General features: G+C 29.2%; 5 protein-coding genes across 5 annotated transcripts; 3 read left to right on the top strand and 2 right to left on the bottom strand.

Moving 5' to 3' along the window:
• The first annotated feature begins 2,119 nt into the window (after positions 1–2,119).
• LOC132945347 (large ribosomal subunit protein bL17m) lies at positions 2,120–3,113 on the top strand. Its single transcript, XM_061015060.1, has 3 exons — positions 2,120–2,473; positions 2,598–2,808; positions 2,888–3,113. The coding sequence occupies exons 1-3, from the start codon at positions 2,276–2,278 to the stop codon at positions 3,031–3,033; spliced, it is 555 nt and encodes a 184-aa protein (XP_060871043.1). The 5' UTR covers positions 2,120–2,275; the 3' UTR covers positions 3,034–3,113.
• A 74-nt stretch (positions 3,114–3,187) lies between these two features.
• On the bottom strand, positions 3,188–5,125 carry LOC132945346 (U3 small nucleolar RNA-associated protein 25 homolog). The gene has a single exon (XM_061015059.1). The coding sequence runs from the start codon at positions 4,954–4,956 to the stop codon at positions 3,265–3,267; it is 1,692 nt and encodes a 563-aa protein (XP_060871042.1). The 5' UTR covers positions 4,957–5,125; the 3' UTR covers positions 3,188–3,264.
• A 162-nt stretch (positions 5,126–5,287) lies between these two features.
• On the top strand, positions 5,288–8,331 carry LOC132944292 (histone acetyltransferase Tip60). The gene is made up of 9 exons (XM_061013565.1): positions 5,288–5,517; positions 5,579–5,636; positions 5,729–5,797; positions 5,880–6,148; positions 6,208–6,357; positions 7,335–7,418; positions 7,482–7,806; positions 7,872–8,034; positions 8,115–8,331. Exons 1-9 carry the CDS (start codon positions 5,482–5,484, stop codon positions 8,329–8,331), a joined length of 1,371 nt encoding a protein of 456 aa, XP_060869548.1. The 5' UTR covers positions 5,288–5,481.
• Positions 8,332–8,444: 113 nt separating this feature from the next.
• LOC132944291 (probable 26S proteasome non-ATPase regulatory subunit 3) lies at positions 8,445–10,252 on the bottom strand. The gene is made up of 2 exons (XM_061013564.1): positions 10,100–10,252; positions 8,445–10,029 (listed from the first exon to the last, which is right to left on the bottom strand). The coding sequence occupies exon 2, from the start codon at positions 10,025–10,027 to the stop codon at positions 8,552–8,554; it is 1,476 nt and encodes a 491-aa protein (XP_060869547.1). The 5' UTR covers positions 10,028–10,029; positions 10,100–10,252; the 3' UTR covers positions 8,445–8,551.
• A 196-nt stretch (positions 10,253–10,448) lies between these two features.
• Positions 10,449–15,774, top strand: LOC132944293 (acid phosphatase type 7). Its single transcript, XM_061013566.1, has 10 exons — positions 10,449–10,621; positions 10,753–10,874; positions 11,464–11,658; positions 11,724–11,932; positions 13,229–13,326; positions 13,401–13,578; positions 13,652–13,794; positions 14,390–14,561; positions 14,628–14,765; positions 14,931–15,774. Exons 2-10 carry the CDS (start codon positions 10,772–10,774, stop codon positions 15,003–15,005), a joined length of 1,311 nt encoding a protein of 436 aa, XP_060869549.1. The 5' UTR covers positions 10,449–10,621; positions 10,753–10,771; the 3' UTR covers positions 15,006–15,774.
• Positions 15,775–16,478: the final 704 nt, after the last annotated feature.

Below are 16,478 nucleotides of genomic sequence, written 5' to 3'. Positions count from 1 at the left end.
ATACATTTTACAATTAAAACAGTTATACCTAATTATAATTAAAATAAAATATTTGTTTAGCTGTATATAGTACAGTGAAAATGTAAACAATTCTAAAATTATTTTTATTACACAATATCATCGGTGGTAAACTTATAAATACCCGTGAACCAGTCTTGTTAAGAATACTTTTCAAATGTATTCAGAATACGTATTTAAATACTTGGTGTAATTTGTATTTAAAATACGTATTCAAATACTTTCTTTTAAAAGTAGGTATTTAAATATAAATACTAATATACCTTTTAAAAGTATTCAAAATATTTTAACAAATACTTTTTTTTCTTTTTTACTTTAAGTTCAATAACATTAATACCAAAATTCTATATTAAAATTATTAACTACTATCACCCATTAAATAAGAAGAAAAACTATTTAAATATTCAAGATAAAAGTCAATCCAATCAGTGGTGGTCGGTGTCTCGTATGCCATGGGATATGGGAGTGAGGAGCTAACGAGGGTGTCATTCTGTTATCTGCTTATATTTTGGCGAAACCGTATTTATAAATTCTCAGAAGTTAGAACCATTTAAAATAATATTTTAGAAACAAAATGTAAAATAGTACATTCCGAAATATTGGTAATTATAATTTGGAGTAGACCACTAGAATGAAAAAAAATATTTAGTATTCTACAATAAAAATACAATTAAAAAGTACTTTTTAAGTGTTTGAAATTCATTGGTCAAAAAGTATATTCGAAGTAAAAAAAAGTATTCGAATACTTAACAAGACTGTTGTGAACCTATATTTATGATTAATGGCAATGCATTATATCGACTAATAAGTAATAACGAATACAGACAAATAACAATTACAATTATTTACAAAATGTTTTCAATAAGAAAATGAAAATGAAATTCTATTGTTTATACTTAATAGTATGTATTTCACTTTCATTAGGATTGTAAAATGCTGATAGTTGTGTAAAAACATAATAATAATATTATTTATAATTATTATAATAATTCGTATGTTTTTTTTTAAAACCAAAAATTCAAATATGCATTGGGTGTTATTACATTTTATAGTTGGATGCAAGTTACGTAGCTGTCAAAAAAAATCGGTATAATTTTTTTATTATCATCATATTTCCTACCCCTATTACCTATATTCTATAATATAAGGCTATAAATAATTAATTAATTCAACTATATTCTATTCTATGCTATAAGTATATCGATAAGTACCAAAATATTTTTTGCTCTTCTAATTTGTAACTGTCAATTTTAAATTATTATGTTAAACATTTTATATATTTTATTTAATGTAGAAAAACATGTATGCATATTTTATTAAAATGTTAATATCAATGTATATTACCTATAAGTATACCTCCTATATATTATACCTATTGTTCAACTAACTCTTACCTGATGCACCACAGACCACAATGTTTTCAAATGGTTTGGCTGGAAAGGTGTACTGAATATAATATATTTACATAATACCTATAAAAAATACATTCATAAGTCACATTAATAAAAATAATAAACTTTAAAGGTATATATGTATAATGGGTAACGTAAAAATGTTGCAACTCGCGAGTCCCGAGTTCGCCAAACTACACGCGATATAGTGCCTTAGTAATTAGTAATTACTAAAATATTTATATTGTATTAAAAAAAAAATATTTTTTTTTTTATAAATATGAATAACGATAAATTATAATATTATTTTATATAGCAATAATCTCTAAATCTCGATTTACTTTTCTCTCAATCCAGCCACCGTCGACCTATTCTGTGGCGTCCTCTACCCGCGTAGTATACGAGCTATTTGCTTGCTATAATATTATAGTAATAGCACCATTGATTAGAACCACGATTTAAGATATAACTTAAATCGTGATTATAACACAGAACAAACTGATGCAAAATTGAGCTCCGGCAATTAATTTTTGTTTCGTTAACAAAATATCATCAATCGTTCTTAATTTGTTGTAATACATAATACCTAAAAGAAAAAAAAAACCGTATAATACGATTCGTACAATTTATTAATATACCTAAGTCTATGGTACAAATGGGATGCCTGCATTTTAGTGATACCTTAGAATTGAATGATAACATTATCGTTGAATGATAACGATACGGCATTTTTTTGCGTTTAATACGGACGTATTTAGATGTTTCATTATAATTAATTTAAAAATTAAAATTTTAATTTAGATTTATCAGTTTACTGTTTTTCCGGAATATTTTAGAGAAATCGAGGATAATCGAATCGTTTCACGATGAATCAAGCAGAGGTTTCGCAGTTAGTGTCCAAACTGAGAATACGCGTCAATCCTCGGCATAAGAATTTAAAATGTCCCGAAGGACCACAGGGTCGATTAAATAAATTGCGTAAGACCGTCAATGCTCTGTTTAAATACGAACGTTTAGAATTGAATTATACCTTGGCCGACGAGACCAGAGGGTACGCAGAACGAGTGAGTAATTATCGTCCACTGTTCTCCGTCGTTACAACACAACTAGACAATTATTATGCATTTTAATAGGCTTTTACTTTGAATTTTCTCTTACATACTTATTTGTTTATGATTTCATGTTAAGTTGATATCCGAAGCCATTAGGCATGGGGATACACACAAACCAACCATGGAGATGGCCGACTATTGGATAGAAGAGAAACAGTTGATTCATAAATTATTCAAAGTACTGGTACCGCGGTTTAATGACTATCAGACTTCGTACACAATGTTATACCGGGCGCCAAAAGCATACCCAGAAAACGTGTATCCCCGTTCTGTTCTAGAACTTAGAGGTTTGCTTTACTGTTTTGATGGTCAATTTTTTTACAGGAATGATTGTATATTAATAACGATTAAACGTGTCACTTTTAGGCAATCCGTTTCCAGCAATTCTACCTCAACGATCAGATCAAAGAAATTTTATACACAATGTTCTATTGGATGAAGCTAAGAAGGCATATAGGGCTGAGAAATATGAGGAGATAACCAAATCTCTCGAAGAACAACGGGATGAATAAATCCATAATGCTATATTGTTTTGTGTAAATACAGTTGTTAGTTAGAAATACTTTATTAAAATCTATGCATTTTCATGGTACTCAGTTTTTCTTTTTTTACTTACATATTATATTATAGTAGTCCATTATATTTCAAAAATGTGAGGTTCAATCATTTAAAATAAAACAAGGTTTTTCTTTATTAAAAAAATTAAAAATGACAACTTTAAACAAACAGATTTTATTACAATATTATGTTCCTGAATGAAACATATGTATTTTTTGCTCTGAAGTTAACATGTATTTAGCTCTTTGAGTTCCAACAATTGAAGTCAACACACATGCGTCATAATGCGAGTAGAGTGCTGTAATGTTTCGAGTACAGCCATCGTTGTCTATGATTGAATTACAAAGTTCACTGTAGAACCCGGCAATTGTGGGTAGTTGATAAAAAATAATATTTTCAATACCACGAATTTTAGTTCTGTTATAAAAATGAAAACGCTCAGAATACAGCAGAATTTGACATTCGCCGTGATAAAACAAATCTCGGGCTCTGGCCACTTTTCCTGGTTTGGTGTACTCACTAATTTGTACAAAACTGTAATCTTCCGTTTTCAAATAATTTCTAATGCACACAAAATCAAAATAAGAAGGAACATAGATTAATACATGTTTTTCACTTGAGGCTTGAAGTTGGGTAAGTATTTTATTTATAAAATATTCAAATCTCTGTTTAATAGATTCAGTTGGTGTTTTTGAATTCAGTTTATGGTAAAATTGTTTAAGACTGCAAACGACATGGCTTATAGTACCAGTTACGATTGGATTCACTACGCTGACCGAGCCACCATAACTTGAACACCTATTCTTTAATATGGCCATCAAATTAGGTAATTTACAAGATGAGAATAATATTGTTTGTCGATAATGTTTAGACAAGCCGTTGATTGACCAATTACGCACTCGCTGTAAATCTGTACCATGTGCCTCCTTTGGCTGTAGGTGAAAATGATTCATGATGTGTAACACATGATCCCAATTTTGCATCAAAAATATTTCAGACTGATCAAACATCAGCACTTCCACAGATGACAGAAAATCGTAATCCCTAGATGACTCTCCTTCAGCACCAATAATCATGCGTAAGCCAAGTGGTGAAGCTATTATTATGTCAGAGTTATAAAAATTTTCGTACAATTTCAAACTACTTTTAGTGACTGCCATGCCAATTCTAAATGCATCATCAATGTTTCCGACAAATGTTTTCTCAAAGTCTTCTGGTTTAGGATTTTTTCTAGGTAACGTCAATTCACCACCGGTGAATTCTTCTACAAATCTGTTTTTATGCACTACATTGAAATTTTCTTTGGGAGACAAAAGAGATATCATCATGTTTATAATTCGATATGCCGAATCTTTAAACGGGACTAAAATTAATACTTTGGGTCTGGTAAGACCCTGATCACGCAACTCATCTTCATTACCATCTTGTTTATCGTTATTTTCAACAACAATGTCTCGACTCTTAAGTACATGATTAATGGCATGAATACAGTAACAATACCGCAATTCTTCTGCGTTATCAAAATTTCTTTCTGTGTAACTGAAATCATGGTACCTAGTAATTATTGACAACAGTTCTAATTGGAGTTTAGTGACGTTTTTAATATTTGATGCAAGTTGCTTGTGCAAAACCAATTTTTTAACACTGTCTACAACTAAAGGTACTTTGGGTAGCTTGGCAAACGGTCGAGTTTCTTCCAATGCCTTGACGCGACGGTCTTCGACTAAAGTTAGTTTAGGTTTTTTGAATATAAGTTTGCCCAACTCGGACCATTCTAAAACAGTTTCTTCTTCGAGTGGAGGTTTGTCGTTTAAACAGGTGATTAATTCTGGAGATAAATCGTAAGTGTAACGTGCTAAAAACGGATCGTCTTCCATGTTCTACACCTAGCCCTAAATGCAATATTGTATTTAATAATTAATAAACACATAAAACGTTGAACATTAAAAATTAAACTATAGTCACAATCACACAGAATTCGGTAAAAAACTAAAAATGGTAGTAATTAAAATGTGTTCATAAAACACTACACGTGTGTTTACTTTAGCTATCATTTATTTATCACTTACACTGAGATAATATATTTTTAATTGATAATTCGCATTTCGCCGCGGGCACTCCATTATTTTGTTTCCATGATTCTAGATTTTTGTCAACAATACAATCGTTATCACTGTAACAACTATGTATTGATAATGTTATTTACGCTCCAACTTTTTGCGGCTCTTTAGCTGGTAATCTCAAATCTGCAATCATAACCGTTCTGGCGTTTAATTTTTTTCTCAACTCTGAACTCTGAATCAAATTGGTCTTAACATAACAGTCTTCTCATCAGACTACAACAACTGTTTTCGTTTCGATAAGTTTACCGATTGGAAATCATTTAAAAAATATATTTAACCATGAAGGAAGAGCCTGATTTTCTATGCGATTCAGTGGTGAGTTTATATTAAATTTCACTGAAAACACAATATTTACTTATATAATTATTTCTTTCAGAATCTGTTAACAGAAGGATGCCGTCTGTCCGTGAGAATGCATAGCAGTGACGACTGGCGTACGTAAATCAGCACTGGTGACGATTTATCGTCAACAATAGTATAATCGTTTTAAAATAATTAATTAATTAGTTTTTTTTTATGTATTTAGCACTAGCAGAAGTAATAAGTATCAAAGACGTAGGAATGACACGATATTATTATGTCCATTATATTGATTGTAAGTTAAATTTGATTAAAAATAACTAGTCTTACTGATGTATACCATTCAACCTATGTACATTTTTAATTTAATTTTATAGATAATAAAAGATTAGACGAATGGGTAACAGAAGAACGCTTAGATACACGTAAAGTTCAATATCCCAGAAAAGATGGTATGACTACTGGAACATCTGGTACTGGTGCTAGCACACCAAAAATAAAAGTTGAACCCATTTCAATAATGTCCCAGAGTCGACCAGCTTCTCCGTTAAGTTTACCACCGGTGGTACCAAACAATGATGCTACAGTTCTATCTGCTGCGTTACAAAAGAAAATTTCTAGAAAAAGAAAAATTGCTGATAATGAAGTGTGTTGAAATTTGTGTCTTGTGTAGTTTGAATGTTATATGATTTATGAATTGAGCAGGACTCTCAAGATTTACCGACTCCAACACCACGTCAGACAGGCTCAATGGTTATGCAACATGATGATGTTGTCACCCGAATGAAAAATGTAGAAATGATTGAACTTGGTTTAAATAGAATAAGCCCATGGTATTTTTCTCCATATCCTCAGGTAAAAAAAAACTGAAGTTCCTTTGTTGTTTAGTAGATTTTGAGCGTACATTGTCATTGAGTAGGTCACTGTAATGACTTACGGATGTATTACATTTTATAAATCATTGCATACTAAAAACAATTCTGAGTAGAGATGTCTGTATAAGCCTCTATTCCTTATGTTATTTTATAATTTATTTATTTTAATATTAGTAGTACAGTACAGTACAGTGCTAGGTTGAACTAATTTTTACCAAAAACATCGCATAATGTATTATATTATTATTAATTATCTTAATATAATTGTTATTAACTTATAAATAAATATAATATAATAAGAAAAACTTATGAAGAACCATAAATGAAATTTGTAAATCTTTGGTATTAAAATTAAAATTTTAAGAATTTTAACTATGAAAATAATAATTTGGAAATCTCAAAACTATTTTTTAATTGCTGTTAACATTAATCATAAAAAAAAAACTAGAAAATTTTAAATGTCTTTAAATAATTCATTAAGTTCTAAAATACGTATAGTAAATTTAAGTATAAATGCTTGGTGAAAACTAAAAATTTTTAAATCCTTGCAGTCACAAATAAGCCATATTGCTTAAACTAATTTTGACAATTTAAAAAATGAAAAATTTGAGATAATAACTAAAAGCAATGCTCAAGGTAGCTGTCTACCAACCTTAAAAACAAGTTATACATTTTCTTTTTTGAGTCAAAGTCTAGTTTATGAATTTCATCTACGAATCATAAGTATAGCTTAAGCATCGACTATGAATATAACCCTATGATTTTATACGATTGACTCCCTAAAGTATCAATTAGATCAATTTTATGTCTTTGATTGATTAGCTTTTTTAGTGTTCTAAAAAGTGTCTAAAGACATAAACAAATGCATTGTTATCGAATATTATCATAGCTTTGCTCAGAATTTATCACAAATAATATACCATTACATTTTATAATTTATAAATTTTATTCCGGCAGGAAATGGTCAACTTGGGATGTATATTTATTTGTGAATTTTGTTTAAAATTCAAAAAAAGTAGAACTTCACTTTATCGGCACAGTGTAAGTGTTAATTTTTTTTTCTTATAATTTCTTTAAACTGTTATTAATTTTATGTATGACTAGATAAAATGTAACTTGAGACATCCACCTGGCACAGAAATATACAGAAAAGATTCAATATCGTTTTTTGAGATTGATGGCCGTAAGAATAAATCATACTCTCAAAACCTGTGTTTGTTGGCAAAACTGTTTTTGGATCACAAGACTTTGTATTATGACACCGATCCATTCTTATTTTATGTGATGACTGAATATGACTTAAAAGGATTTCATATTGTGGGATACTTTTCCAAAGAGAAAGAGTCTACAGAAGACTATAATGTCGCTTGCATTCTTACACTGCCGCCTTACCAGAGGAAGGGTTACGGGAAATTATTAATTGAATTTAGTATGATTGTTTCTTGTATACTCTTAATGAATGAGCGAAGCATATAATTAAATTGCTTTTTTTAGGTTATGAATTATCAAAATTTGAAGGTAAAACTGGTACACCTGAAAAACCTTTGTCAGATTTAGGTTTGTTATCTTATCGTAGTTATTGGAGTCAAACAATTTTAGATATCCTGTTGACCGTGAAACCAATGCCGGATAATGAAAAACCTCAAATCACAATCAAGTAAATAAATATATTTTGGCTATTTACTAAACTATTATTTATTAGGTATCTAACTTATATATTTTTTTAAATTTTTTTAGTGAAATTTGTGAGATGACTAGTATAAAAAAAGAAGATGTTGTTTCTACCTTACAGATACTCAATTTGATTAACTATTACAAAGGACAATACATAATATCAATAAATAAAGATATAATTACTACACACATTGAATCTTTTCAAAAGAGGAAAATTAGAATCGACTCAAAATGTTTACATTGGAATCCTAAAGACTGGTCGAAACGTGCCAAATGGTGAACAGATATGTTTACTTTTGTAACTTTTATTGAATCATACATTTTAATTTGTTACATATTGGAATTAATATACTTTTAAGTTGTATATAAATTATGATTTATGAGAGACCTTAATGTTAGAATTACTTCATATATTTTAATATGTGTATATATATAGATATAAAAAATAATAATAATAAAACTCCAATTATTGATGAAAAATTACTATTTTAACATTATATTCATGGGAACCCATCGTCGTCTTCTTCTGCCATCTCTTTAGCTAGTTCCAAATCTTGTTGTTCACGCTCACGACGTTCTTCTGCAGATTCCAAATCCTTGCCATAAGATTTAGGAGGATAACGCATGGCCTTAACACTTTCGTTGTGCAAATTCAAACAGAAGGATATACGTTGATGGAAAGCCATCTGTGGTTCGAGTGTACAGTATATGTCAACTGGTTCTTTGCTCTGCACGTATCCGTGTTCAGGATCAATCGTTGCTTGTATAACACCGTCTCTGATAGCTTTAGAAATAATGAATTCGGCGTCTTTAGGAGAATCCAATCCAAGTTTTTCAGCAATATAATCGACTGAAATGCGTGAATATGATGCACCAATAGCTCTAATAGCGGTTTTAATAACATTATGGCGTAAGCGTACAATCAACATATAAGTGTGGTCACTAAGAAAATTTTTTTTAAAGTTCTCCAGTGTTTCACTAAACATTGTCAAGTCTCCTAAACGGACTGACTGGGTAAGTCTGAAATATGGTACCAATGCCTTACGCAAACTGGCTTGACGGAATATATGCCTTTCGGGGATGTCTCCCAACAGTAATTCCACTGTGACAGCCAACTTCTGTACTGTCTGTCTGAAGCCAACGGCCGAATTTTGAGGTGCTTTACGCAAAGCCTGAACTAAATTTTTGTGTGCTACGGAATATTCGAGACGGGCAGCCTTAATACGACCTTGGTAATACAAGAAACGAGCACATTCATTATTACTTGCTTGTTCTGGAAATACTGATTTCTGAACCAACTTATCAGCTTGATCATACAAATTGTAATGCAAATAATTACGCAACAGGCAGTTGATAAGCACAGCTTGCCCTTCATAATCTTTTTTAAGTGTGGCTGTTCTCAGGCGACTGTAGAGGAACCCTTTAATTTTGTGTAGTTGATCCGTTAGTTCATAACATCTCATATGATAGAAATATGCTTTAGCAGTAATCAAATCTAATGTACGTCTATTTTTGTCAATTAATTTTGCCATCAATAAATCAGAGAATTCCACTGCCTTTTTGTAATCTTCTTTATCGATCAGTTGTACTAACACTAACAAGCGGATATAGCCATCAATTTCAGGTAGTAGGGCCCCTGTTGCGTTTTTACCTGTGCGCATCTTGATTGCTTCTGGTATGTCGGCCGGTGTAGTTACATATGACAATAAGAGTTCTTTGTCAGAAGCAGAGTGTGTGTAGAAACCGTTGATGACCGACCACAAGACAACAGCATTGAGCTTGCGTCGGGCAACTGACCATGAACGCAGGACGCGCAACATGAAACGCGCTTCTTTTGTTTGGACGGCCTTTTCGATCTGTCGGATGTTGTCCCTTATTTCTTGGATCACCGCGGCGTCTTTTTTTTCTTGGGAATCTGACACATCCGTCATCTCGACATCAGGGACAGGTTCAACTGTGGCAACTGTGGCGGCCATGGCTGAAACACAATAAGCAAATATAAAAGAGCCGTCTACTTTTAATACACTAATGATTTAAATATTATATACCTGTGAAAAATTGACGATATCGATATTCAAGAATGGATTAAACTTTTTAGAATTGACGGTAAACTATTAACAAGAAACTTTTATAATGTTGTGGATTCTAAATTTCCAAATAAATGATAATCATGACCCATGAGAAATCAAAAATAATTGCATGAAGGTATGTTCGAGTTTACGTTTATCATCTGATAATTTTACTGGTTCTAACTTCAGATACATTACCTTGAGAACGTTATTTTGTCTTTATCGTTCACTTATCAGCACGATTTAAGATATATATATATATATATATATAGATATGTATATCTTAAATCGTGCTTATCAGTATTCAGGTATCAAACAAAAAGAATTTTTTATTATCAAGTATCAGCTTATTTATTTTATATTTATTTAATTACGAACTAATAAATATTATTGAATAATAATTTGTCATGTACTACTGTTTACTATTGTCTATTATACAGGAAATCTAGTGCTCAAAGCGCACTTTGCTAGGTATTCAGTTTCATTATTGCGCAACTTAAAGTAAGTCGATTGTTGTGTTTAAAAAGCAAATTAAAATATATTAGTTGTAATTGTTAATAACAATACAATGAATTTAAGTCTGTTTGATAAAGTTATTATAACTTGATATTCATGTGATTTTATTCAAAAAGTTATAATATATAAATCAAAATGAAGACTTGTCAACTGTTGGTTATTCTAACAATCTTCGGCTTTTGCGCCGCAGATCCTCTTGTAAGATATCAACCAGAACAAATCCATTTATCATTGGGTGGTGAGTTGAAAGTTTTTCTTACTATAAATAAATAGTTCAACTGTTGAAATCCCATATAGATGAACTAAATTCACCATTCGAAAAAATGAATAGTACCTATTCAACAAAATAAAAATATATATTTATATTTATATACTTAAATATAAGATATTAGATAGCTATATAATAAAAATTTAGGCACCTATTAACTTAAAAAAATGATTGTGTCAAATTTTAACTATACATTTAACGACATTTAGTTTCATCAACTGTATTACTATGTAAAATTAATTATTTGGGTGTATGCAAACAGTTATTGAATTACAAACTTGTAAGTTTATTATGGAATACATTTAATAATGACTAGATAGCAAAATAAAAATGTATTACAATTTGAAATAAAATTTTAAAATTGTTTGAAAAATAATCGGTATGGTTCAAATTGTATTTTGATAAACTTTGATGTATCTAACCTTATTATTTTCAATCTAAAATTCTTTGTAAGTAGGTACTATACTAATAATTATTTATAATTTTAGCTAAAAACAATATTATTCTTGTTAATGAATATTTTAAGCTATTATTTATATATCTTTACTATGTTTATTAGAATCTGAAACTGAGTTAGTTGTTACATGGACAACATGGAACGATACAGACGAATCAGTGGTAAAATATGGAATTAATGGACCAATTCTTAAGGCTACAGGTACTTCTACATTGTTTGTAGATGGTGGTGAACTCCACCGTACTCAGTATATACATCGCGTCAGGCTTGCTGGGTTACAACCATCCAGTAAATATGGTAATTATATTTGAAAAAAAAAAATTTTCTGTAGTAATTGCTATCACAATTTTATATTAATATAGTGTATTACTGTGGAAGTAATCAAGGCTGGTCTCCCCGGTTTTGGTTTAAAACTGTTCCTAGTGATACCAATTGGTCACCTAGCCTTGCTTTTTTCGGTGATTTGGGTAATGTAAATGCACAATCTCTTCCTAGATTACAAGAGGAAACTGAACGAGAACTTTATGATATGATACTTCATATCGGTGATTTTGCATATGATATGGATAGTGTAAGTATAACTTTCCAAAACAGTTAAAAATATTAACGTACAGGGTTTAATCAGTTCAAATTAAAAAAAAAAATTAAATTAGTCTAACTATTTATGTATGAGTTAACTCATGTCATATTTTTCGAAGTTTTTCTTTTATATCTGTATATACGATTGTGTTTTAAAGATCTAATTAATTTGTTTTTTCTGTGTAATTATTGTTTTAATAAAATTGCATGTTTACATAATCAAAAATTACAAACATTTTACCAGTTTCAACTAATTGCTAATTAACATTTCTCCTGTATAGATAATATTATTTATTAAATGCTTAAATATTTTCTTTGTGTTTGGTTTTTACTTTTTATTGAACACACTGCATTTAAAAATCTAAAATATTATATTTAATTATTCTATGGCTAAAAAGGTTATTTAGTAAAAATCTTTTTTTTAATTTAATCAATAAGCTGCTGTTTTCTATAAACGTTTTTATATTAAATTAGAAAACCATGAAAATTCTTTATTAAAAGGATTACATATCCTGTCACTTCCTGGAAATCTCCGTCGTAGACCCAAAAGAAAATGGTGTAGAGATCATTTAACTTAATCCGATAACAACACAACTTCCAAAGTTGTGATATTAGATATTATATATGTAGCTAGTATTTTATTTTTTATCCATAATCTGTTTTTAACTATTCCACGATGCTAGAATACTTGGACTGAATATTTTAAGATTACTAATTCGATAATACGAATGTTTTTTTTTTTGTCAATATAAAAGTTATTTTTAAACTGTCTTGCCTATGTAAATAATTAATGCAAATTAATTATTAAAATAAATTTTTAAAAAAATATTGAAAATGTGATTGGAATTGTCATAGATTAGTTTAGGATTTTATTATAAATTATAATAACTTATTACTTATGTAACATAGGTTTATTAAATATACCAATAGTTTGTAAGAACATCAAACGCGAGTTATAGCACTAAGTGCTACTAATGGGTGGCTCCTTATTCACGCAACCTCATAATGTTTTTTTTTCTAATCTCATATACTTATTGTGCATAATATGTATAGATTGTATATTTCTTGTAAAAAAAAAAAATGAATCAATAAATTAGCTATATGCTTAATTGCTTGCTATTTTCTTAAAACTTTCAAAGTTCATCTTTATTTTATAGTTTTTTTTATTATTTTGCTAAGGAGAAGTTAAAGAATTAATATAAAATCATATAATAGTGATATCTATTTCAGTCATTAGCCTTATTAAATTATCATAATTCATTACTATAGAATAAATATTAATTCACAGGAAAATGCCAAAGTTGGAGATGAATTCATGCGCCAATTGGAACCGGTAGCTTCATATGTACCATACATGACTTGTCCTGGCAATCACGAGCAAAACTAGTTAGATTTTAACTAAATATTTTATCTTTTAATAAATACGAAATATTAATGTATAATGATATGTGTTTTTGCAGTAATTTCAGCAATTATAAAGCTCGTTTCAGTATGCCTGGTGGCTATGAGAACATGATGTATAGTTTTAATTTAGGACCAGCTCACTTTATTAGTATTTCGACAGAGTTTTACTATTTCCTTTATTATGGGATTAAACCAGTTGTTTTACAATATGAATGGCTTGTTAATGATCTTAAAGTAAATTTACATGATATTGTATTATTATCATCTTGTCATGTTATGATTTATTTTATTTGTTTTTACTTTTTAGGAAGCAAATAGACCTGAAAACCGTAAACAGAGACCATGGATAATTGTTTATGGTCATAGACCAATGTATTGTTCAGACGACGATAAAGATGATTGTACATATCATGAAACCATCACTAGGGTTGGTCTCCCATTACTCCATTGGTAAGTAACAGGAACTCGCGTTGTATGTTATTTACATGAGGTTTTAATCGTGCTGTATATTATCTACGTTTTGGGTGATATCTACATTATACAGAGACTGACATTTTCTGTATTACCGTATAATTATAAACATAAATAATACACTCCACAGCCTACACTTTACACATTTGACTTCAGTGTCATACAAAATTACGAGTACCGGGTCTATGGGTGTTTAGACTGTACAGTTAGAGCTACGTTACTTCCCATTACTAAACGTGTAGTAGAATTTGGGTCCAAAATTCACTTGGACAAATGGAGAGCTATGAAAAATGAACAGCAACTTATGTGACTACGGATATATGCTTGAAACAGTGAATCAACAGCTTCACTTCATTGATCTGGTAACAAGGGGCATATAAAGAATCTGCATGCAGACGTGTCAAAGTCAAATGAGAAAGATTGTAGATAACATACAACACCAACAAACAGTTGTGGTAGATACATTTTTCATGTACATAACATACGACTTGAGTACCAAGTAACATAACTACTACAATTGATAAAGACAAATATAAGTTATTTAAAAAATAATAAATCATTATGTTTTGCTTAGGTTTGGGTTAGAAAAACTATTTTATGATAATGGAGTTGACTTGTGTCTTTGGGGCCATGAACATACATATGAAAGAATGTGGCCTGTGTATGACCATACTGTTTATAATGGCTCTTATTTAGAACCGTATACAAATCCAGGAGCACCAGTTCATATTACATCTGGTTCTGCTGTCAGTAACACATTTTACTATTCTATTGTTATAATAATATTCTATAAATAATTTTTGTTGTTTCAGGGTTGCCAAGAAAGAACTGACAATTTTATTCCAAACCCTCCAGATTGGTCAGCAATTAGAAATAGTGATTATGGTTATGGCCGTATGAAGATTTATAATAGTACACATTTATATGTTGAACAAGTGTCCGATGACAAGGTGCGAATGTTATTTAACATTTATAAATCTTTTTATGCATAAATATTGTATAATAATTTATATATATATAATAATTATATAATTATATTGATTTACAATGAACATAAAATAATTTAATGAAAATTGAAAGTTAATACAATATTTAACAAAATCATTTTTGCTTAGGATGGCGAGGTAATAGATCATATTTGGCTCATCAAGGATCATCATAAGCCTTATGGAAAATTAACTTCAAAATAATTATTAACTAAATCAAAAAACTCTAAATAATATTATAATCTAAGTTTACAAAATGTTAATAACTTGTATACCTACATACAGATTAAACATTATTCTTTATAAACTGTTATGTACGTACCTATATTATATATTTATTAAATTATATTCATGATTAAAGTATACTTAATACTTATATGTTATATGTATGAATATTATAGAATAACAATTGTCATCAAAATATTTAGACTTAAATAAGTATCAGTTAGTTCAAACAATACCTATTAAAAATGTATAGGATGATAAAAATATAATCACTATGATATGATATTATATATGTAGCTAGTATTTTATTTTTTATCCATAATCTGTTTTTAACTATTCCACGATGCTAGAATACTTGGACTGAATATTTTAAGATTACTAATTCGATAATACGAATGTTTTTTTTTTTGTCAATATAAAAGTTATTTTTAAACTGTCTTGCCTATGTAAATAATTAATGCAAATTAATTATTAAAATAAATTTTTAAAAAAATATTGAAAATGTGATTGGAATTGTCATAGATTAGTTTAGGATTTTATTATAAATTATAATAACTTATTACTTATGTAACATAGGTTTATTAAATATACCAATAGTTTGTAAGAACATTAAACGCGAGTTATAGTGACAGCCGAGCGCAAAATATTTTTGTGTGACGGTTTTAAATTTAACAGTGGTTAGAAACAAAATAAAACATTAAGAATTAAGATATAATGTTTATAAAAATATAGAACAGTATATTAACAAGCTTTATTCTATCCTAGGGTTTTATTGTTAATAGATAAAATACAATAATAATGATATTTATCCCTAAAGACAAGGACACAATGTTTTAAATGAAAAGTAGTATAATTTATGGAGTTTTATTCAAAAATGTTTGTATACTATTTTAAATGTATTTTGTTTATTCCATTGATAACGGTTAGCATCTTCTGCAGTGTCGGCTTAGTCCTAGTAGTATACTTTTTGCTATGTTTATAATTTGGGTCTTATTTTAGGAATTTGAGAAAAAAAATATACATACTAATAATATGTAGGAGGTAACTATATACTTTATAGGCATAAAGAATACAAAGGGGGAAAGTAGGTCTTGCACGGTCTTACTGAAACTTTTAAAGTATGGTACCTACTTTAGTATAATAAGTTATGTCATGTTTGTTGGTTTGTACTTACTACTTTGTAGTGCTTGTAAGGTTTGATGGTGTAATAAAAGCGAAGCACCCCTCAATTAAATTACTTACGTATATTAATTAATAATTAGATGGGCACGCAAATTTTTTTATCGTCATCAGGATACTTCTTCTATTTCTATTACTAAGTCAAGTAACTTGCTGGGTATCTACTATACTATCCAAATAATCAGATAAATATTGATGAACTAGTGGTTAGTAAGTAAAACAAATACTGTAGATATCTACAATATAGTATTCGGTAATAAGAATAACAAATAC

This window comes from Metopolophium dirhodum, chromosome 5 (assembly GCF_019925205.1).
Source record: "Metopolophium dirhodum isolate CAU chromosome 5, ASM1992520v1, whole genome shotgun sequence".
Classification (NCBI taxonomy): Eukaryota; Metazoa; Arthropoda; class Insecta; order Hemiptera; family Aphididae; genus Metopolophium; species Metopolophium dirhodum.
The sequence above is the reverse complement of the archived record's forward strand: the minus strand, read 5'-3'. Positions and strand labels throughout refer to the sequence as shown.